This window comes from Phocoena phocoena, chromosome 20 (assembly GCF_963924675.1).
Source record: "Phocoena phocoena chromosome 20, mPhoPho1.1, whole genome shotgun sequence".
NCBI classification, from domain to species: domain Eukaryota; kingdom Metazoa; phylum Chordata; class Mammalia; order Artiodactyla; family Phocoenidae; genus Phocoena; species Phocoena phocoena.
The window spans coordinates 57533811-57556678 of NC_089238.1; the positions used below are offsets into that span (position 1 = coordinate 57533811).

A 22868-nucleotide genomic window follows, 5' to 3' on the forward strand; every position below is an offset into this window, starting at 1 on the left:
AGGCACGTGGGCTTCAGAAGTTGTGGCACGCGGGCTTCTCATGGTGGTGGCTTCTCTTATTGTGGAGCACGGGCTCCAGGCACGCGGGCTTCTCATGGTGGTGGCTTCTCTTATTGCGGAGCATGGGCTCTAGGCGCGTGGGCTTCAGTAGTTGTGGCACGCGGGCTCAGTAGTTGTGGCCCGTGGGCTCTAGAGCACAGGCTCAGTAGTTGTGGTGCATGGGCTTAGTTGCTCTGCGACATGTGGGATCTTCCCGGACCATGTGTCCCCTGCATCGGCAGGCAGATTCCTAACCACTGTGCCACCAGGGAAGCCCTGGCAGGCAGATTCTTAACCACTGCGCCACCAGGGAAGTCCCAATCCTCAGGTGATGTTTTTAAAGGTTTTACTGAGTATAACTGACAATGAAATGCACATATTTAAAGTGTACAATCTGACCAGTGTGGACATACGTATACAGCCATGACACCATCACTCCGATCTATATAATGAACATACCCACCAGTCCCTCCCCAGGAAGCTATTGATCTGCGTTCTATCACTGCAGACTGTTTTGCATTTTCTCAATTTATATAAATAAACTCATACGCTGTATGCTCCTTTTTTGTGGTTTCTTTCACACAGCACGATTATGCACTTTCCCCCATATCGCCAAGTGTATCCGTAATTCACTCTGATAATGGATATTTGGGGCGTTACAAACAAAGCTGTTATGAACATTCGTGTACAAACCTTTGTATGAACGTGTACTTTCATTTCCTTCGGTTATTGACCTAGAAGCGGGACCGATGAATCAGATTTTAGGGATATGTCCGACTTTTTAAGAACTGCCGAACTGTCTTCCAAAGTAATCTCACCATTTTACACTCCCACGGCAGTCCTTCCACACACCTGCCAGCAGCTGGTGTGGTCGTCCTGTCAACTTCAGCCACTGTGACGGGCGTGCAGTATGAGCTCACCGTGGTTTTAATCGGTGTTTTCCTAATGGCGACCGATGCTGAACATCTGTCATGAGTGCTATTTGCCATCCATACATCTTTCTTGGTAAAATGTTCACTTTTTTTATTGGGTTATTTTCTCATCATTGAGTTTTGAGAGTTCTTTTTATAGTTTGAATACAAATCCTCTATCAAACATGCAATTTACAAATGTTTTTCTCCTAGTTCTGCGGCTTGGCTTAATTTTCTCCACAGTGCCTGTCAAAGAGCAAGTTTTAAACTCTGATGAAGTTTAATTCACTTTGTCTTTTATGGCTCATGTTTTTGGTATCCTACCTAAGAAATCTTTGCCTGTTTAGGTCACAAACTTTTCTCCTATGCTTTCTTCTAGAAGTTTTATGGTTTTACGTTGTACATTTAGGTCTGTGATCAGTTTTGAGTTAATTTCTACATAAAGGGTGAGGTTTGATGAAGGTTCCTTTTTTTGGCATACGGTTATCTGCTCCTGAACCATTTGCTGAAAAGACCGTCTTTTCTTCACTGAAATGCCTTTATACCTTTGTCAATAATCAGTTGACCAGGGTGGTGTGGCGTCCGGGGCCCTTAGCCCGAAGCAGACGCGGCCTGGCCCACGGGATAGAGCAGTCCCCACCGTCAGGCCCCGAGCCGACCCCAGGGCCACCCTGCAAGGAGCCGCGGGCAGCGGGAGCCTGAGTTGCTGCCAGTGCTGGCACCAAAACTGACAAGCCGCTCCTAAAATTCACATGGAAATGCAGCATCCCCAGAACAGCCAAGACAATCCTGAGAAAGAAGACCGAACCTAAGAGGACTCACACTTCCCAATTCCAACGTCAAAGCCACAGTACTCAAGACAGAGCAGTGCTGGCCTAACAACGAGAGAGATGAATGGAACTGAGAGTCCAGAAACAGCCCCTCACAATTTCGCTCAACGGATTCTCAACAATGGTGTGAAGACCCTTCAGTGGGGGAAAGAATGGTCTTTTCAACAAATGGTGCTGTCCAATAAAGGTGTTAAAAAAATTGTAAAATAAACAAACAAACAAATGGTGTTGGACAACAGGACGTCCATATGCAAAAGGACACATTCGAACCCCTACCTCACACCATACACAAAAAATCAATTCAAAATGAATCAAAGACCTAAATGTAAAAGCACAAACAATAAAATTCTTATCAGAAAACACAGGAGTGAATCTTTGCGACCTTGGCTTAGGCAACGGTTTCTTAAATATATAATACCAAAAGCACAAGGAGTGAAAGAAGTAGTAGGTAAACTGGACTTTATCAAAATTAAAAACTTCTGTGTGTCAAAGGACAGCATCAAGAAAATGAAGACGATGCCCACCCAATGGAAGAAAATATCTGCCGCCCAGTAATTCCAGTCCTAGGTGTGTATCCAAGAGAAATGGAAGCACCTGTCCACACAAAAACTTGTACATGAATGTTCATAGCAGCATTACTCATAAGAGGCAAAAAGTGGAAACAACCCAGAAGTGCATCAACTAACTGCTGAGTGGATGAACCAAATGTGGTCCATCCACACGGTGGAATTTCACTCAGCCATAAAAAGGGAAGCACTAATACATGATATAACATAGAGAAGCCTTGAAAACATTATTTGCATGAAAGAAACCGATCACGAAAGAGCACATATTGTATGATTCCATTTATGTGAATGTTCAGCATAGGCAAATCCACTGAGGCAGAAAGCAGGTTAGTACTCGCCAGGGACTTGGGGAGGAGAAGTGGGGAATGACTGCTAATGGGTACGGGGCTTCTTCCTGGGATGGTGGAAATATTCAAATTAAATCGTGGTGATGGTTACAAAATTCTGAATAAATTTTAAAAAGCCACTGAACAGTTTAAATGGATGCATTTTATGTTATGTGAAATCTATCTCATCAGAGGCGTGAAGAAGAAAAGTCAATTCGAAAATTTTAAAACCGTCTAATCTTGAAAAATGCCGTCAAGGATATTCTCCTAAAGTCTTCAAAACAACCAACTGAGTGCTTTACACGTGAGTCTAGCTCGGGCCCCACTGCCCCGGGGCACAGCGTCTCCTCCCTCTTAGCAGCACCTTTAACACAGGTGCTGAAATCGGGTACCGTGAGTCTTCCAGTGTTTTCTTCGTTTCAGAATTGTTTGGACTGCTCTATAGTGTTCTCCATATAAACTTTATTTTATTTACTATTTACTTATTTACTCAGGCTGCGCTGTGAGGCTTGAGGAATCTTAACTCCCTGACCAGGGACCGAACCCGCGCCCTCGGCAGTGTAAGAGCGGAGTCCTAACCACTGGACCACCAGGGAATTCCCTCCACATAAATTTTAGAATCGTCTTGTTGATTTTTTTTTTCTTTTAAATTTATTTATTTATTTTTGGCTGTGTTGGGTCTTCGTTTCTGTGAGGCGGCTTTCTCTAGTTGCGGCAAGCGGGGACCACTCTTCATCGCGGTGCGCGGGGCTCTCACTGTCGCGGCCTCTCTTGTTGCGGAGCACAGGCTCCAGACGCGAAGGCTCGGCAGTTGTGGCTCACAGGCCCAGTTGCTCCGCGGCAATGTGGGATCTTCCCAGACCAGGGCTCGAACCCATGTCCCCTGCATTGGCAGGCGGATTCTCAACCACTGTGCCACCAGAGAAGCCCCTCGTCTTGTTGATTTCAAAAACAGAAAAACGCTACTGGGACTTACTTTTGCCGGGCGGTCATGTAAGATGACGGAAAGTTTGTAAGTTTAAAGGTACATGGAGTGATGTTCTCCCACTGTCCACAGGTTCTCCCTCTTACAGAACTGTAGTCCTGACCACAACGAGCTAGAGAGACCTCGGTTAAACGCCCGAAGCTATGTAACTACAAGGCGCTTCACTTTTCGAGTGTGACAGGAGCCCCAAACCTAAGCACATGCATATCGCACATTCGTGTAGGAGAGTGCAACTCACCTGCAGAGAACAAGCACACAGTTTAAGCTGTGCAAATGAACGGGGTGCTTTATAAATAAGAAGATGGTTGTGTTTTTTTAAAATCTTCCTTGTATCTTTCCTTTGTGCCTCAAATTACCATCAACAAATGTAGTGTGGGCAGTAAATCCCTTAGGGCGTATCAAGTTAGTATGAGTCGGACTGGTGGCTAGTGAAGGATCACCACTTTCCTAAACACAAGAATCCTTTTATCAGTTTTCGAGTCAGGAAAAGCAAGCTTTTCCGATAACCAAACCTTTTTCTTTAAGTACCAAAACACTTCATTCAGCTTAACCATTTGGGGTTAGAAGTGTCTTAAACTGAACTTCAACCCAGCTGTCCGCTCTGCTTTCAGAAGACTCACGGCGCCCTATCCTGCCAGCCTGCCGCCTCCCCACCCTGATCACAAGGCCCTCCTCTGGGGAAAGGCCACGAGAGGCCAAGTGTCCACCCTGCCAAAGCTCATTTCTTTGCAGAGAGGCTGTGGACTGGGGCCGAGTCCAAGCCCAGTTTGATCAGACGGGCTGTGAGTGGGATCTGAAGGGCTTGACGCTCAGCAGTTCCCACACACGCAGGCCCTGTGCACGGGGACCACGCCCGCCACCAGCCCCTCAGGCGATATCCGCCAGCCAGAGGCTGACTGCAGAGGAGAGGAGCCAACACACCCAGCGTTTCAGGGACTCTCTGGGCTCCCCAACCCCAGCAGGCCTTGACGATGCTGGGGTCCTGAGGTTCTGGTTGCTGACACTTGGCTGCTGGTCGCAAGCTCTGACAACCTCCAAAACCGAAGGGAAGCCTTTCCCATACATCTATGGAGTAACAAGTGATTTGCACAATGCAGGACTTCCCAAATCGATCAGTTTCCTACAATGCACGTGGTCAAAGGAGAACCTCGCACAACAATGGGGTAGTAACAGAACCCTGGTGACACAGCCAGCCACGCACACGCAGCTAAGCGGGACCAGGAAACTCAGTCTGGCCAGTAGGACGTAAGTGGAAGTGTCTATTTTTTTTGCCACGCCTCGCGGCATTTGGGATCTTAGTTCCCCGACCAGGGATCGAACCCGCGCTCCTGGCAGTGGAAGCGAGGAGCCCTAACCACTGGACTGCCAGGGAAGTCCCTCTAGTGGCTGTTTTTAAGAATGGTCCATGAAAAAGAGGTAAAAGTAACCTTTCACTCTCCTCTTCATCCCATGTCCTCCTGTTGCCTGGAATGAAAACGTGAGGGCTGGAGTCCTAGCTGCCATCTTGGACCATGAGGCTAAGGGCCACCTCCTAGAGATGTCAAAGCAGTCAGCTGGAGGGAACCTGGCTCCCTACGTATTTTATGGAGCACAGATGCCATTCCAGCCCCAGGGCCGACTCCTTGTACACTCCGACGTTGTTTAAGCCACTGTTATTGTAGATCTGAGATTCTAATAAACAGTATGCCTCAATTTTCACAGTTCTCTACGTTAGCCAACTCTGGTGACCAGCCACCAGCAGCTAAGCATGTCAGTCTAGAGAATGTCCCCCCCCCACACACACACCAAGGACTTTCTGTCACCCAGGAGGTACAGAAGAACAACAGCTCATCTTTGCAGCCACTTACTATATCCACACCCTGTACTGAGTGCTTTGAATGAACTGTCTCATTTAATTCTCCCCCAAACTCCATCCTGTTCGACTGAATGGAGGTGCTGGGGCACAGAGAAGTCCAGCATTGTCCTCGGTCACACGGCGAACAGGAACACAACAGGACTGCGCACTCCAGGCTGTGGCCGAGCCCAGCCCCTCCCCCTCATGGAGCCTGCTGAGGTCCAGGGGGAGCAGCCCCCCAGGCCCAACAAGCCCACCATGGAGACGGTCCACCCACAGGGCCCAGTCCCCACTTCTGTCTCCCGCAGCAGTGGCACAGTGCTTTGCAAAAGACTCGCCTTTTATTGTGAGACATAAAAGTACCACTTCATGGTAAATGTTTCCTTCCTATCCCTTAGAGGAGAAAAGGAAAAAAAAACTTAGCATCTTACCTCAAAGGAACATTCAACATTTCTTTCATTTTTTTTGTGTGATAATCCCTTCAGGTCTATCTTTTCAACACTCACTGTAAAGGTAAACAAAACAAAACAAAACAACAACAAACAAAATTATAAAAATGAAGTAAGAGCTTGAAGTACATATGATTAGTTTACATCGATACATTAGCAACTTTTCACAAGTACGGCTCCCAACACCCGGCCCCGTCTCCTCTGTGGTGGGTGAGCTCGCCAGGAACGAGGAGGCTGCTCGCGCGGGAATGGAGGGCGAAGTTGAAAGTGACACAGGAAAAACAGGCAAAAAATAAAAACAAATCATAGAAAAGAAAGAGATCGGTGCTTGAAAATGCACAAGGGCACAGACCATAATTATAACTGAAGATTAGTTATGATCTCATTTCTGAAAAACTAATGCTCAACGTTTTCCACTGTGATTATTTAGAGACACAGCTGCCCAGAACCTCTCACTGGCATCTCCTCATCTCCTCCTTCTAGGACAAAGCCAGGCTGGAGGTGTGAGGAGAGCAGCTGCGGAGGAGACCCTGCAGACCCCCAGCACCGCCTCTGCAAAACAGAGCAAGGACGGGCGGAGGCCGCAGTTGCACAGGTGGACAGGGATGAGAAAAGGTCGTCACCGTTAAGAGTTCCAAAGCCATCACCTCTGCATACCTCCCTTTTCACATGCAAGGGTGCCTTTTTTTTCTCCTCAAAAAAGAAAATGATACAATTAAGTTTCTAAGCCCTTAAGCTTTAAGATGCAAATATTTGAGCACAAATATTTGTTGAAAATAAAACAGCACTTATCAAACATGATGTAGCTTCCAAACTCCCAAACCACATTAAGGTATGTATGTCCTATTTCTGATTCAAATACTAAAGTTTCTCAAGTACCGATTTAACTGATTCTTCAAGCTTATGAACCTTGGGCAGGCACATGGGCAGTCAGCTCTTATGCAAAGACCCTGGCAAATGAGGGAGGCTTTACTTTCTGAACAGAACACGCACCTTCTTGCACTATTTTTCACCAACATTTCCAGAGATCTCTTGGCTGTGCACTATGGGGATTTCTACAAAGCTTCAAAACCTGTCTAGCATGACACACTCAACATAACTTATTAAAGCTATTAAGTTACACTTTCTGCAGACGCCCCATCTTCTGGTCGGCCATACCTTCCATGGTTTTCTCCGGACCACCCCCAGAAAGCTTTGTGCTCAAAAGTTTGGAGGGAAAATCTGAGAAACTCCTTTTTGTAGGCTGCCCATGTACATTAGCATATTAAAGGCTCTGAGAAGTCCTGCAACAAATAAATCTACATTTTTAAACCACAATTCCTCAATTTCTTCGGCCACAGAACTCTCTCCTCCCCTAACACGTCTGAGCACCCCAGAGAGCAACGAGCAGCTCTGTGCACGGGGCTTCGGGGAAGGTTCTAACCCTGCACTGCCCACTGCTGCAGCCACAGACCACACGGGACCACTTAAGTCGGTACTAATTACAATTGAGTAGAATTAAAAACCTCGCCCCTCGGTTGCACTAGCCGCATTCTGGGCGTTCCCACACGGGGCTAGCAGCTGCCATATTGCAGCAGACACAGAAGCCTGGCCATCCCAGGGAGCTCTACTGGGCGAGGGGCAGGCAGGCTGCAGGCTGCCCTCGGCCTGTCTGTCTGTGTAAACAGGCTCCGGGGCACACAGCCACGCCGTGGGCCGACGTACCGTCAATGGGTGCTCTCCACCCAGCGACGGCAGAGCCCGGCGGCGGTGCCAGACTCCGCACGCTTCCCAGAGCCAGAAATACTGACTTTCTGGATCTTTGCAGAAAAAAGGGTGCCAATCCCTGCCCTAAACCAACAACTGTTCATTCACCAACTCGTCTTACAAAGCTCCTGCTGTGTCCCGGGCCGTGTTCCAAGGGCTGGGCACGCAGCGATCAGCACCGTCCATGGGTTCTCGCACTCACAGAGGTTGCGGCCTGTTGGGGAAAAGCGCTTTCACGCCCTGAACTTTCCTCACGAGTCTCCCTAATTTTATAAAGTCGCATCGGGGTTGATATGGATCTTGGGAGACACTAGAACCCATTTGGTTTAGAGTATTTTTAGCTTAAAATAGCTCACAGGAAGGAATTACTCTAAAAAAAAAAATAAGAATGTTTTCTTCCTTTCTGGCAAAACAAAGAAAACACTACATTTAGCAGCTGTGCACTGCCCGACCTCACTCAGTGAAACTACTCACTGTTCCTGTCTGACTTCCCCAGTCAGATTGCCGGCAAATAAGCAGCTCTTATGTTTTCCCAATCACTATTTTTAAAAACTTACCCACAATGACCTCACCGTAATCCAGATCCTTTACTTTTTTAAACAACAGAATATACAAAGTCAATGAGTACAGAAAAATGTTATTCGGCATTTTCCCAGGCCACAGAACACCAACGTGTACCTAAAAGTTCCAGGACTGAGTATGAGGATTTATGAAAAAAAAAGAAAAAAACCCCAACTGGACTGAAAGCGGGAAGTGACTCATAACTGGACAGGAAAATGTGAAAAGCAGATGAATGTTACTCAGCTGTTTTCAAAGAAAAGAGGCATTTTGGACCACAGGACTGAAATGTTTGTGAGACCTCTTCAAAATCACCAGCCCACCTGACTCGGTGTTCTGTGTCCGCGCCATCGGCCCTCTGCAGGCAGCTGCAGCGGCCCCGGCACTGCCAGGATGGCTCCGGACCAGATACACGGCCTGCCGACGAGTTCTGCTGCTTTTCTCTTGGTGCCGCGCCCACTGTGTGGCCACTCGGGGCTCTGAGGGTGGGAGGACGGCCTGCTGGGGCGGGGGCGGGGGCGAGGGGGGTGGGAGAGATCGTGCCAACGGACTTCTGTAGCAGATGGGAGTGGCGACGGTGGCTAACACAAGGGGCGGCTGGGGGGTGCTGAACTGGGTGGGCTTCAAAGGTGTGTAAGCATGCTCTCGACTTTGGAACTATTAAAGACTATGTTTATAAAAATAAAAACATGAAAAATGCTTATAATATTACCTGAAAAATTATAAACTGTATGTATAACACGACTATAGTTGTTGTTTAAAATGTTAAAGAAAGACTAAAAATAAATTATCAAAAATGATAGGGTTGGGCTTCCCTGGTGGCGCAGTGGTTGAGAGTCCGCCTGCCGATGCAGGGGACGCGGGTTCGTGCCCCGGTCCGGGAGGATCCCACATGCCGCGGAGCGGCTGGGCCCGTGAGCCATGGCCACTGGGCCTGCGCGTCCGGAGCCTGTGCTCCGCAATGGGAGAGGCCACAACAGTGAGAGGCCCACGTACTGGAAAAAAAAAAAAAAAAAAAAAGATACGGTTAATTGTGTTTGGTTGTGGAATTATGGGTAGTTTCCCTGCCAAATTTCTGTAATGCGGTTTCATAAGTTTAGAGTGTTTACCTACACGCATATAAATTTGTTGACGACCCACTTAAAGTCTACTGGTAGATAATGCGGCCTCCCTCCCTCCCACCACCCTCGTGAGCCCTGCAGACTGTGTCATCTGTCACACACGAAGTCTCAGTACTTTCTGAAAAGGGCCAGCAAACTTGTGTCAACTTGGGGGGCTAGATACCAAACCATCACCTGCAGGGAGAGAACACATCCGAAGACAGGATTAGCACCAACTGGAAAGACCCCGAGCCCGAACGGGCACGATGGGAAGAACGCTAGGGGGCTGGGAAGGACGTGAGCCTCGCTGGGCTCCAGACTGTGCAGAGGCTCAGGGCAGGGCACCCAGGGCTGGGAACCCGGGACTCGAGGCCACCAGCTTGCTCTCACGTAGAGATGCAAAGAGCAAGGTGGTGTGCTGTCTGCTTTTAACATTTCGTGTGTTCAAACCTTTCTTCTTTTCTTATTCACGACGTACACTAGGAATTCTCCTCAAATCTTACAAGTTAGAGCACACCGCCTTCACTAAGATGTGTAATTGCACTGAACCACCATTTTTATAATTGGATCAATGCCTAATTTAAAAACCAGAACACTAACGTAACTGAAAAAGGAGGGAGGGAGGGAGATGTGCGCAGAAGAGACTGTAAAAGGCCCCGCAGTGACAGCCCAGGCAAGCATCCCCAAAGGCCTGAGCGGGGTCTGGCGGAGTCACAGATGGACCAGAAAACCACTCCCCGGACCTCAGCCCGGGGAGCTCCTGCTAAAACCGCCACAGCCTAAGGGCCACCAAGGGCCTTCAAACGATCTACAGGAGCTGATGGCCAGCCACCTCACACCGAGAGAACACGACACCTAGAGATGATGGCTTTAATATGTCCCAAGAATGCGGCCCCCTTTTGGAACATTTTCCCTAAAGTCTTCTGGAAAAAACCGGGTGGTTGGTAGTTTTCTGCCAATTATGTGTTTTACTTGATTTCAAAGTATCTTTATGAAATAGCTTAATTCTGTACACTCAATAACAAGAAACCAAAAATGACCAAAACTGTGCCAAAAGAAAGCACAGTAAAGAGGGTATTATTCATGAGGAAAGGCAAAGATGGAAACAGTCATGTTCTAGCACAACACCGTCTTCTCTCGAGTTCTATACAACAGTACTCAGTGTCTTCATACTTAAAGACACTAAACCAGACTAATATTTGAGATGCCTCCAGCTTTACAATCGTTATTACTGAAATCTAGTTTTTATCTAAAACTTGAAAACCTGTATTCTCAAAAGTCTCAGGTGAATAATGACGTCCCTAAAATATCAAGTTACTTTCTCACTTTCATTTAGTTGTCTGTATTGATGGGAATAATTTTTTTAAAAACACTGCTTCTTTTAACTGTCCTTAAAATTCAAACATACACTACTATGCTGATTAAACTGATCCTCTTTCCTATATCTTTTTAGGTCATGGTATATTTAAGAACTCTGTAATTTATTTTTCTTTGATTTTTTTATCATCTAGCTACCTTGCATTAATTTGATTTGTTAGTTCTCCAGAAATATGGAAACAAAAGCAGTACATGATCCAGAAAACATAAAGCTGATAGAACGTATTTCTAAAGCAGCAGAAGTAGGGAATGAACGCGCACTCCACTGGAATGGTTAGTGATGTGGCGCCTGAACCTAGGGGCCTGAGGAACTCACTTGTTTATGTATTAGGCAAACGTTTTACTCAGCCTTAGCACGCACGAGACACAGGAGCAGCCGTAAGTGACGGAAAAAGGAAAAGTTCACAGCAGTGCTGTGGGGCTAGACCTCAAAGGGAAGGGCCCGGTGGGCAGAGCGACACGGTGGTCAAGGCCCAGGGATGACGGCACCTGTGCTGGACGAAGCTGTGCGGTGGCTGAGACGGGTGACAGGAGGCCAGGGCAGACAGGACAGACCCACAACCCACTCGGCAGGGCCAGGGAAGCCAAGGGGCTCTGCAGTCAGACAGGCTGTCTGAAACGTGACACTTTCCAGCTCCGTGACCTTGGGCGCAGTTATTTAATCCCTGAACAAAACGTGCTCTGTGGGACTGCGGCATCACCTGGCGGGCTTCCACAAACTCCAAGCGGCTTCCCGAGGAAGGCTGTACCTGAAAATCTTCACAATCAATAGTACAGAGAAAAAGATAATGCTTTCACTTCATGTGTACTTGAGTTTCCTTCTCTACTCTCTTCTAACACAAGTGTTGGGATCCCAGCTTATCTTAGGAACACTGCTTATCTGTGACTCAGTTCTCCCGTCTGTGAAATGGGGACTGTTGTTAGAACGAACCAGCTTATACCTGAGCCCCACAGGTTCTTAGGAAGATCAGATGAGTTAATGTATGTAACGAGCTTGGACACCACCTGACAAGAGCAGTCAGGGTTTCAGATTGTCCTTACTGCTGTCCCCTGAGCTTCAGTACTGAAGAAATACAAAAATCTGACCTCTTTACAAGCTAAATTGTGTCACTGAAAACTTCTAAGAAGCAGAGACAACCCACAACAGAAGTGGGATACAGAAAAGACAGCAAGAAAACTTTAATAACACTCAGAGTGGCTTCAGAGCAGTAACAGGGCACCGGGGAAAGTGCAAACGACAAAACCGGGTTTACCTGCTGGTCAATTTCTGGGCGGAGGAGACCATCATCCCCACGACCACTGGCTGGAGAATACCATAGATAATTAGCAAGGTCTGCCTATTCTCTAAGGATTATGACGTCTGAGAGCAGACAATAACGGTCCTACCACAGATCTGCCTTCCCGCACCCAGGCACATCGGCAAGAGAGTGACAGACACAGCCGTTCAACTGGCAATTATGTTAAAAAACAGGAACGAGGGGGTCTTGACAATTGTGCCTACAGGAAAAAGCACAATGGTGAAGGAAAGGCCTTCCCCTTAAGACTGCGAGGGTGTAGGACACAGGCTCCAAAGGTGCGGGGATGGGCTGGGGACGAAGGAAGCAACGCCCCATCGGGAGGCGCTCCTCCCTGGGCGACACATGCAAGGAAGAAGTCCTTCGGAGCGAGTGAGTGACAACCACCCACCCGGAAACTGAGGTCCTGCTGTGTCTTCAGAAAGACTGACCCTCCAGCTGAGCCAGAGGTGAGCCGACCACGCGCTCCCAGGGCTGCTAGGAGCGCGATCTTCCCCCCTATACACACCGAGCGAGTTTCCAGGCACCCGCGCCCGGTTCTAGACCAGGAGGCCCAGAGAGCCCTGTCTCTCCCCAGCGAGACCCCAAACCCCGCACAGCTGGCCGGGGGACAGCCAGCCCGACTCTGTCTAGTGTGGCTGCACAAAGCCAGACCTTCAAGAACCAGGGAGCTCGGCCTCCTCCCAGACGTGCCCTGCCGTCTCCAGAGGCGCACTGTCCACACTGAGCTAGTGCAACTGCATGAAATAAATCTAGAAGTTCAGGCCCCTACTCGCGTGAGCCACATTCTCCAGGCTCGGAAGGCACGTGCGGCTGGTGGGAACTGCCTCAGTGCAGAGAGAACACACCGTTACTACACAGAGCGCTACAGGACGGCGCTGCCCTACAATTCAGGACCCACTGCGCTGTGGGGCGGGGAGAGGCCCAACAACTCTCACTTTTCCCCCTTCATAAACATCAAGATGTGAGATGTTTACAGCCGAGATCCACTCGTGTGTAACTTGCAGAATTTAGAAACACAGTACATCTTACTAAGACTAGCATCCCCAAAGATCTGAGCGCATTTAACCAAACGCCACTGCGAACGTCTCCCCCTACATCCGATGCTGCTCCCCTCTGACCCTGCAGACCAAGCGCTCACCTCTGGAGTGCTTCCCTCCAGGCCTCTTGGGCAGCGACTCCTCAGTGGAATGCGCGGATGTGTGCAGGGCATTCTCCAAGCTGTTACCGACACTGCTGACGGGGGTCTCCGTCCTGGGAGTGACCTCAGGGGACAAAAATAGAAACATCTTATTTTCTTCCATGTAGTTCATATGGAATGATTTCCATTTTTATTTAAAAGACATTTAAGTTTATTGTATCTTCAAACTTTTCTATAAAATGTGTATTACTAGTGCAACTAGAAAGCACGTCCAGCAGAAGACAAAAATTTCACCAACCCTCTCCTCACCACTGAAATTTAAAAACATCCCCAGTTTGAGCAAACGTGGAAGTTCATGTCTTGTGCCAGTGGTTGGTTCACTCGCTGGATAGAAACTGTTAACCAAACCATCAGGAATCATATACCTATATGTGAGGCAAAACCTGATTTTTTATTTCTTCAAATCATAGAATTTCCTATAAAATTAATTACACAGCAGGACTTAATACAGTCCTTCTATAAATCTTGAAAAAAAAATAATAAAATGCTCTACAAAAACCCCAGTAAAGAACAGAATACAACTTGATCTATTTGGGGGGGTACCTTTCTAAAAAGCAGATTCTAAAATTACAATTCCATTTCTGGGACTCTGTCATACGAAGTACTTACACGTGAGAAAGATGTGGGGCGGGACGCTCACTGCAGCATTTGTAATAGTAAGATACTGAAAACACCTTAAACAGCTACTGATAGAGACCCAATAAATAAAGGACTGCTGCCCACAGATCCCCACTCTGCACGATAAGGAAAGCTCACCTAGACCAAGTGTCCAAAACAAGCCAGAAGGAGTGTTCCCTGCCCCCTCCCGTCTTAGGGTTACAGTGAACGTGTCCATGTGTAAATAAACAGTCAGGGCCCGGAAGGATACGGCAAACTCGTAACCGTAAGTGATTTCAAGACATGAGAGGAGGCTTTCTTGGGCAGGGTGGGGAGGGTGCAATAACTTTCTTTTTTTCCCCATAATAATGACCAGTATTTGAAAATTTTATAGCCAAATATATTTACTACTTGTAGGATTTAGAAGAATAAAAATGACCAATGCTTTAACGTCTTTATATTCACAATTTAATGTACATCAAAATTTCAAAGGACAGTAGAGAAAAATTAAAATTTTAAAGTTTATCAAGAGAGGTGAGTTTTAAAAGGTGGAGAGGGGCTTCCCTGGTGCTGCAGTGGTTAAGAATCCGCCTGCCAATGCAAGGGGACACGGGTTCAAGCCCTGGTCCGGGAAGATCCCACATGCCGTGGAGCAACTAAGCCCGTGCGCCACAACTACTGAGCCTGCGCTCTAGAGCCCGTGAGCCACAACTACTGAGCCCACATGCCACAACTACTGAAGCCCGTGTGCTAGAGCCCGTGCTCCACAACAAGAAAAGCCACCTCAATGAGAAGGCCGCGCGCTGCAACGAAGGAGTAGCCTCCGCTCGCCGCAACTAGAGAAACCCACGCCCAGCAACGAAGACCCAACGCAGCCAAAAATGAATGAATGAATGAACGAATGAATTTTTTTAAAAAAAGGTGGAGAAACACCATGCTACATACACAACAAAGGAGAAGATCTGGGAAAAAGTGGAGCATGCCTTCTGGTCCCAACCCTGACCCGTGTCAGGAAGCTCTCTGGCCTTCACTGTCCCTGGTTCTCCTTGTTACCTGGACAGCAGGTGGGCGGCAGCACATCCTCATGCCCTGCTGTGTAAAGCCCGGGCCCGGGGCATCAGGCAGAGGCAGAGGGCATGGAGCAGGCGGAGGTGGCACCACTGCTGCAGGGCAGGACGGTACATGCCATCTCGGAGACAGGACACCCAACCCTTCACAGACGGAGCCGCAGTGACACCACAGGCTGCCCACAACAAGCTCCGCCTGCTCTACCTGCCAGCCTCTGGCCAGGAAGGCCTCCTGCTGTGCACGGGGAACCGCAAGGACCGCACGCAAGGACAGCAACTCACCGCAGGTCTGGTTAGTCTGCAAGTTTATGTAGCTCGAGGAAAGAACTCCTCCCCACCCAGTATTCCTCCAAAAGGTCAATTCATTTGATAACATTTACCAAGATGTTATCAAGACAGCTACATTTTTCAGTTACTTATATTTATAATTTAACTAAATTGGATTATTTCCTTAGGTGTGGCAAAGTTTCTTTCATCATCCAATGGTCAGAGTATTCCAGAAATGAACTTCTCTCCTATTAAATAAGATAATAGCACTAACAGGTACAAGTAATTACTCAAAGAGCAAGATTTTAAATTGCAAACAGTAAATATTACTTTGGGAAACAACTCAGGAGGTTACTATTTTCAGCTACACACTGAACATAACGGCAGCAGACTCCCCGCATCTGACCTGACTCCTAGGAACCCCTGTGTTCTCTTAGCTGCCCCGGCAAGTAATTCTAGGTCCTGGTCCTAAGAAGAGAGAGGCTGAGCTGTCTCAACAACCGACAACGGAAACACTGGGCCTGCTGGCCAGTGAGGAACCTCTCCGCCCCAAGCAGAGACACACATGCCCCTGCCCACCCTGCAACAGCCCAAACGGCAAGAGCAGAACGCCATCCTCCAGACTCAGCCTGTGGGGAGGTGGATGCAAGAGTGGACCAAGTGCCCTCCAGTCCCTCTGGTTAACACTGTGGTTGGAGAACGCAGCTTGTGAAGCAGGGGAAGCAGACCCACACGAGGTTCTCAGCCCTGACTGCACGGGGAACCCCAGGGCACTAAAAGAATGCAGGCCGACACCCCGCCAAACCAACCAGGACTTCTGGACTGCGGCCGGGACACTGGGGTGGTTCTTTTGTTTTGTGCGTGAAGCTCCCAGGGCCCCACGTCCAGATGTCTGACTGTCCCCAGAGGAGAACAACGAGCTCCTTCCCTGGATTCACAGGAAAAGCTACAGGGTGTAGGTCAATGTGCCGTGGCTACGAACAGAAAGGGAAAAATCTGTGAGTTCCCCATCGAAATGTATGCACTGCATCTGACATAAATACATGAAAGAAAACTCTTTAAAACTGTAACTACTGGAAAAAAAATATTTGTTTTCCTTGGTACTTTTTCCGCAAAGCATTTCCTCCTACTCTTCCAAATGTTCACTTTTTCCAACCAAGCCTTTATCTTTCCTTTGCTCCTTTGTTTACATTGAAAGCTGTCTTCACTTGCATTTCCCAGAAATGCTGTTTGGGGTTATTTCTGGTCAAGTTAATTTGCCCCACGTGACCTATGCAGTTCAGCTCAAGTGCTCTCTGACTCAGGCTCACAAGCAGGGCCCAGTCAGCAGCTTGGTGGACACGAGAATAAAGACTCGCTCGGTTCCCAGTGTCGCCTTCTGCTGCTGCTGGGAAGGCGCTGAGAAGATGCTCTCCAATGACAGAGCCCAGCTCAACCTGGACGGATGTTTCCCATTAGGCTCAAAGTCCCTTTTCCTGCAAGCAGCCGGCTCTATTTCTAAACGACGCCCGACGTGCTTGCCGGCCAGCTCACCTCCCGTTTCACCTTCACAGCCGGCCTCTCCTATGGCCCACGGGGTCTGGCTCCTGTCACGGCCCTGACAACCCCCACGGCTCCCCTCCGCTCCATCCACTGCGGCCACCGCGGGTGGGACCGATGGCCGGGAGGCCTTTGCCCCAGCTGTGCCCTCAGCCGGGAGCCCCTCGACCCCATCTCGTGCATGGCTCCGGCTCCACAGCTGCGGCTGCAGCCTGCTGACCATGCCACCATGGCCAAAACTTCGTCTGGCAACGTCCAGCTTCCTCCACTGCACCTAGCTCGTAGGGTTTTTGTGAGAATTAAATGAAAAGCACTTAAAGTAGCTAAGTGTGCTGGAAAAACAGCCAGGATCCAGTGAGATGTTAGCGGCGCTATGACCATTGCACGTGCCGGCCAGCCATGAAGGCCATTACACAGGCTCAAGTGCCAACACACGGCGCTGTGAGGACACGTGGAGGCGACACATGCCCACGAGGTCCCGCAGAGAAGCTCCCCTGGGCGACCTCGAATCCGGGGGCAGGGTCTGTGCTCGACCCCACTGTCCGCACCCCGAGTACAGCACGCAAAGCTGCACTGCTGACCACGCCCAGGGTCCAGGTCCAGGGAGCCCCACGGTTTCCACATCCCCGTCCCTGGAATCTGGGGGCTGCCTCTCCCTCTAAATAGACACTCCACCTACAGATGGACTCTTCCGTGACAAGCGATCAGCGCACTGCAACTACAGGTAGACAAATGCCCTTACGAGCAATGCTCACATGTCACAGGCGAGCAATCTCACCCCCAACCAGCAAGTGCAAATCGGTGCAAGTGTCCCAACAGCAATTAGGTGCACGTAACAGACTTTTCTTACATCTGTCCCTCTGGACCCACTAGTCCCACTGGGAGGAATCTATCCTAAGAATATAGCCAGCGATACAAAGCTTTGTGTGCAAGAAGGTACATCTTAGCTTTAGAAGGACAAAAATAGGGAATTCCCTGGCAGTCCAGGGGTCAGGACTTCGAGCTTTCACCGCTGAGGGTGTGGGTTCAATCCCTGGTAAACTAAGATCCCGCAAGCCGTGCAGCACGGCCAAAAAAGAAAAAAAATGACATAAATATCCAGCAAGATTAGTATTTAAGTACGTAAATAAATTTACATCCAGGGGCTTCCCTGGTGGCGCAGTGGTTAAGAACCCACCTGCCAATGCAGGGGACACAGGTTCGAGCCCTGGTCTGGGAAGATCCCACATGCCGCAGAGCAACTAAGCCCGTGCGCCACACCTACTGAGCCTGCGCTCTAGAGCCCGCGAACCACAACTACGGAAGCCCTCACACATACAGCCCGTGCTCCACAACAAGAGAAGCCACCACAATGAGAAGCCCGCACACCCCCTCGCCACAATTAGAGAAACCCCACGCACAGCAACGAACACCCAATGCAGCCAAATAAATAAATAAATTTACATCCATATGATTAAATATTACACAGCCTTTGGGAGTAATGGTTGGGAGTCTGCCTGCCGACGCAGAGGACACGGGTTTGTGCCCCGATCTGGGAGGATCCCACGTGTCACGGAGCGGCTGGGCCTGTGAGGCACGGCCGCTGGGCCTGCGTGTCCGGAGCCTGTGCTCCACAACGGGAGAGGCCACAGCGGTGAGAGGCCCGCGTACCACACACAAAAAAAAAAATTTCAGAAAATGAAAGGCACGGAGAACACTCACACTTAGATGTGTGAATTTTGTAATATATAAATTGTGTAGATACATATACTACAGGCACTGAAAAAATAAGAAAACACGCACATCATTAATCATCAGAGAAATGCAAATCAAAACTACAATGAGATATCATCTAACACCGGTCAGAATGCTCATCATCAAAACGTCTACAAGCATTAAATGCTGGAGAGGGTGTGGAGAAAAGGGAACCCTGTTGCACTATTTGCGGGAATGTACATTGATACAGCCACTATGGAGAACAGTATGGAGTTTCCTTAAAAAAACTAAAAATATAACTACCATATGACCCAGCAATCCCACTACTTGGCATATACCCTGAGAAAACCATAATTCAAAAAGAGTTATGTACCAAAATGTTCATTGCATTTCTATTTTCAATAGCCAGGACATGGAAGCAACCTAAGTGTCCATCAACAGATGAATGGCTTAAGAAGATGTGGCACGTATATACAATGGAATATTACTGAGTTAGAAAAAGGAACGAAACTGAGCTATTTGTAGTTAGGTGGATGGACCTAGAGACTGTCATATAGAGTGAAGTAAGTCAGAAAGAGAAAAACAAATACCGTATGCTAACACATATATATGGAATCTAAAAAAAGAAAAAAAAAGGTCAGAGGAACCTGGGGCAAGACGGGAATAGAGATTGAGACCTTCTAGAGACTGGACTTGAGGATACAGGGAGGGGAAAGGGTAAGCTGCGACAAAGTGAGAGAGTGGCATGGACATATATGCAGTACCAAATGTAAAATAGATAGCTAGTTGGAATCAGCCGCATAGCACAGGAAGATTAGCTTGGTGCTTTGTGACCACCCAGAGGGGTGGGATAGGGAGGGTGGGAGGGAGGGAGATGCAAGAGGGAAGAGATATGGGGACATATGTATATGTATAACTGATTCACTTTTTTATAAAGCAGAAACTGACACACCATTGTAAAGCATTATAGTCTAATAAAGATGTTAAAAAAAAAAAAAGAAAACACGCCATAATTTTAATAGTATTTACTATCTGAGTGATTAAAAATATACTTTTCTGTTTTTCAATTTTTCTGGAAGGAACAATCACTATTAGAATTAGGGAAAAAGTTAAAGATACTAAGTCTAAACGAGAGCACCTTCCTACAAGATGCAAACAGCATGAAAAAGTCCAACAAAAGCAAGTTCTAAAACCACAGCTGCTCATCCCTTGCGCGGCTGTCCTGCCCACCCCCCAGGCCTGGAGCGGTCTGGGAGCTGTCGGAGGTGCTGAGCAGCACCGGCAGGACAGGAAACCCCGTGGTCTAGGGAAGACGGCGGAGCTGAGGCCTCGTGGGACCGGGAGTCAGCCAAGCAAACACCTGCAGGAAGGGCTTCCAGGAGCAGGGACAGATGGGTTGGGGCCCCGAGTCTCCAAGAGGTGGACAGCAAGGCCTCCTTGGCCGAAGCTCATGAACGCCAGGGACCTCCAAGCACAAGCATGAACTCTAGCAACTACAAACAGAGTCCCTGATTTTCAACGTGTTTTCCAAGTACCACCTCTATACTGGAAAGAACAACATGTTAAATACTTCTAAGTCAATGGGAAAAAAATACATAAAATCAAGAAGAAAAGTGATTTGTAAGCATTTTACTAAAATAGTGATTATGTGTCTCTAAAACCCAGAACAAGAAAATAGATAGTTTAATAGTGAAAGTTATTTGCTGACTTAGGCAAGCGGAAGCCAGAGCTAACCAAAAACCGTTTTCCACATAAAAACACTGCTTTTAGTATTTCTTACCCTAGGGCTCTGCTCATTAAAAAAGAGAAAAGGAGGGAGAAGAAAACGATTACCACTCAAAAATCTCAGCACAAGGTACCAAGTACGTAACCAGATGAGTTCCAGCAAAGCGGCTCGAAAGCCACGCTCTTCCCTAGCAGCCTTCAGGGCGGTGCAGCCCCACTGCGCGGCCAGCCTCACTGTGCACACCGGGAAGCTCAGAAATTCAACTCCAGGCCACCGTGCAGCCGGCAGCCGGCAGTTAAACCAGAGCCTGGCGGTGGGGGAAGGCGCCCGGAGCCTGACACCTAGCAGGGGCCACCATCGTCCAGCTGGTGACACGGCCGAGGCGCAGGGCGTAGCAGGACAGGCTTCGTCTGGACAGCCGCACTGCCTGCCTCTCATTCAGAGGTTTATTTTAAACAATGTCAACAGCTTAGGTGTATTCTCCTAGAACTGAACAGACAACAGGCAGCAAATTTAAGGCAGGGGCAGGAGAGCATTAAAAACAGTGGTGTCGAAAGAAAGGTGCAATGTTAGTGGTGAGGACCACGAATGACGCAAGGGGTCACGCAGGAGTATTATTAAACCCAGAACTTCGAAAGGCACAGCCACGTGGGATCTCAATAAACGCTGAAGACAACACTGAATGTAAAATACATTCCCTTTAGGAAAAAGGTAAGGCGTGTGACCGGTGTACTCGTGGAAACCACTTCAAATGCAGGGCTGCGGTCTTCTGCACGGCAATGTCAGTTTCAGGTAGAGTTTCTTCTCGTGGACATCATGGCCGAAGTCGGTCCTTCTCACCCTCAGGACCTTTGACATTAAGTGCACATACTACACACCATATCGTTAGCGTGCGCATTTTGGCCAGAAGTGTGCTTAAATATTGGGGTTTTCTTTGAGAACGTGAGTCAAAGTCTAGTCATAATGAGTAAACTGGGCTCTAATGACCATTTTGGTTCTAGACGTAATATTCAAGCACCAGAGATGAACCTCGCAGAGCAGCACACGTTCCAGTGGTTGCTGTCTGACTCCCCGGGGTGCGAGCCACGATACGGGTTCAGTCCAGAACACTGGGGCATCCGGGATGGGGGACAACAGGCACCCAAAGCAGCTGGAAACGAGCAGCAGCCACCCAGCCGAAGACGAGGATGCACCAAAGGTCCAGAGAGCATGAGTAACACAGGCCCTGGGGAGTTACTTCTACGGGAGCCACTTGAGCAGACGCCTGTTGCGAGCACGGCCAAGCCGCTCAGCCGCTCAGGGCCAGGCAGCTGCTCAGGGAAAGATCAGGCCGGAAAGGGCCCAACGCGTGATCAGAGAAGACACTCAGGTCAAGAAGTTCAAGAGGCGCCTCCAGCCGCAGATGGCAGCAGACCCTGCACCTGAGAGGCACACGGGTACGGGCGCTGAGCCTGCCCTTTCACACACCAGACCCTCCTCAGCACCCTGCGTGCCAGAACACCTCAGCAAGCATCTATGTGCAGTCTCCAAAGGACACGCTAATCTCAAGGCACCGGGCCAGCCCATTTCTCCGCCTCTGCCCAGAGCCTCACCTTTACAGTGACGCGAGTCCCAGCAAGCGGGAAGCACTCCTTCTCAGCTATACTTCCTCGGGGAGCGTTACTCCTTCTTGGACCCATGGTCTACACTGACCACAGCACTTGGATTACAAAACACAGGTGGTTCTCCATTCAATAACAGCTGAGTAGTCAGAGCAATATTTTGCAGATAAGCATAAGCTCCGGAGAAAGCATATAAAACAATGAACCGACAAAACCAAACACAGGAGAAACCAGGGGGAGGTCTCAGCTTGGAAGCGAGACGTGCACGGGTGAACTCCTGTGCAGCAGGCCTAGGCCGCACTAGAGAGAAGAGCAGCTGAAGCTCAGGGAGGGCCCCAAGTCTCACCAACCCGGAGAGCCAGAGATCGGAATGCTGGGGGACTCCAGCAGCTGGAAAGCGAGAGGGAAACCCCGAAAGGACAGCGCCCGGAAGTGGAGCAGCAAATCCTGCATATGACTCCCGCCCACGCTCCGCGTGAGCCCTGAGCCGGGCACCAAGGGCAGGCTCCTGGCGGTCACCCCAGGACCAATCAGCTGCACGGACCGCAGCAGCCAGCGGACACCGGAGAGGGCCTGGGAGGAGCCCAGCCAGGTCCACCACACCAAACAAACGCAACTGGGCGCCAACACCCTTCAGGAGGACAGAACAAAATCCAGAGTTTCTACAACGCCTCACACACAAAGTCCAAGAAGCGATCCGTAATTACTGGCCACATAAAGAAACGAAAACGAGACCCACAGAGAGAGAAAAGGAGGGCAGGCACAAGACGAGCCGGAGCTGCGGCCCGAGGCAAGGGGCGAGAAGCGGCTGCTGTAACGAGGCTCCGGGACGGGAGGGAAAATATGCCCATGGTATACGAACCAAAGAGGAGATCTCAGGAGACAAACAGAAACCGTTTCTAAAAATGGAAACTCAGGAAGCAACCAATGGCCTTCAGTAAGTGAATGGATAAATCAACTGTGAACTTCCAGACAACGAACTATGACCCAGCTCTGTAGAGAAATGAGCTCTGCAGCCAGGAAAAGACGTGGGGGAAGCTTAAATCCATGTTCCTAAGTGAAGAAGCCCATCTGATCCCAACCATGTGACATCTGGAAAAGGCAAAACTATGGAGACAGTCAAAAGATCAGTGGTGGCCAGGGGTTGGGGGGGGGGGGG

General features: G+C 48.9%; 1 protein-coding gene across 1 annotated transcript in view; it reads right to left on the reverse strand.

Annotated features, from left to right (window-relative positions):
* ZCCHC14 (zinc finger CCHC-type containing 14) overlaps nucleotides 1–22868 on the reverse strand; it is a 55920-nt gene that overhangs the window by 16168 nt on the left and 16884 nt on the right. Inside the window, exons 2-3 of the mRNA XM_065898884.1 lie at nucleotides 13158–13281; nucleotides 5923–5996 (exon numbers count right to left, since the gene is read on the reverse strand). Of these exons, the coding sequence (XP_065754956.1) occupies nucleotides 5923–5996; nucleotides 13158–13281 (198 nt within the window). The remainder of the gene's footprint in view (nucleotides 1–5922; nucleotides 5997–13157; nucleotides 13282–22868) is intronic.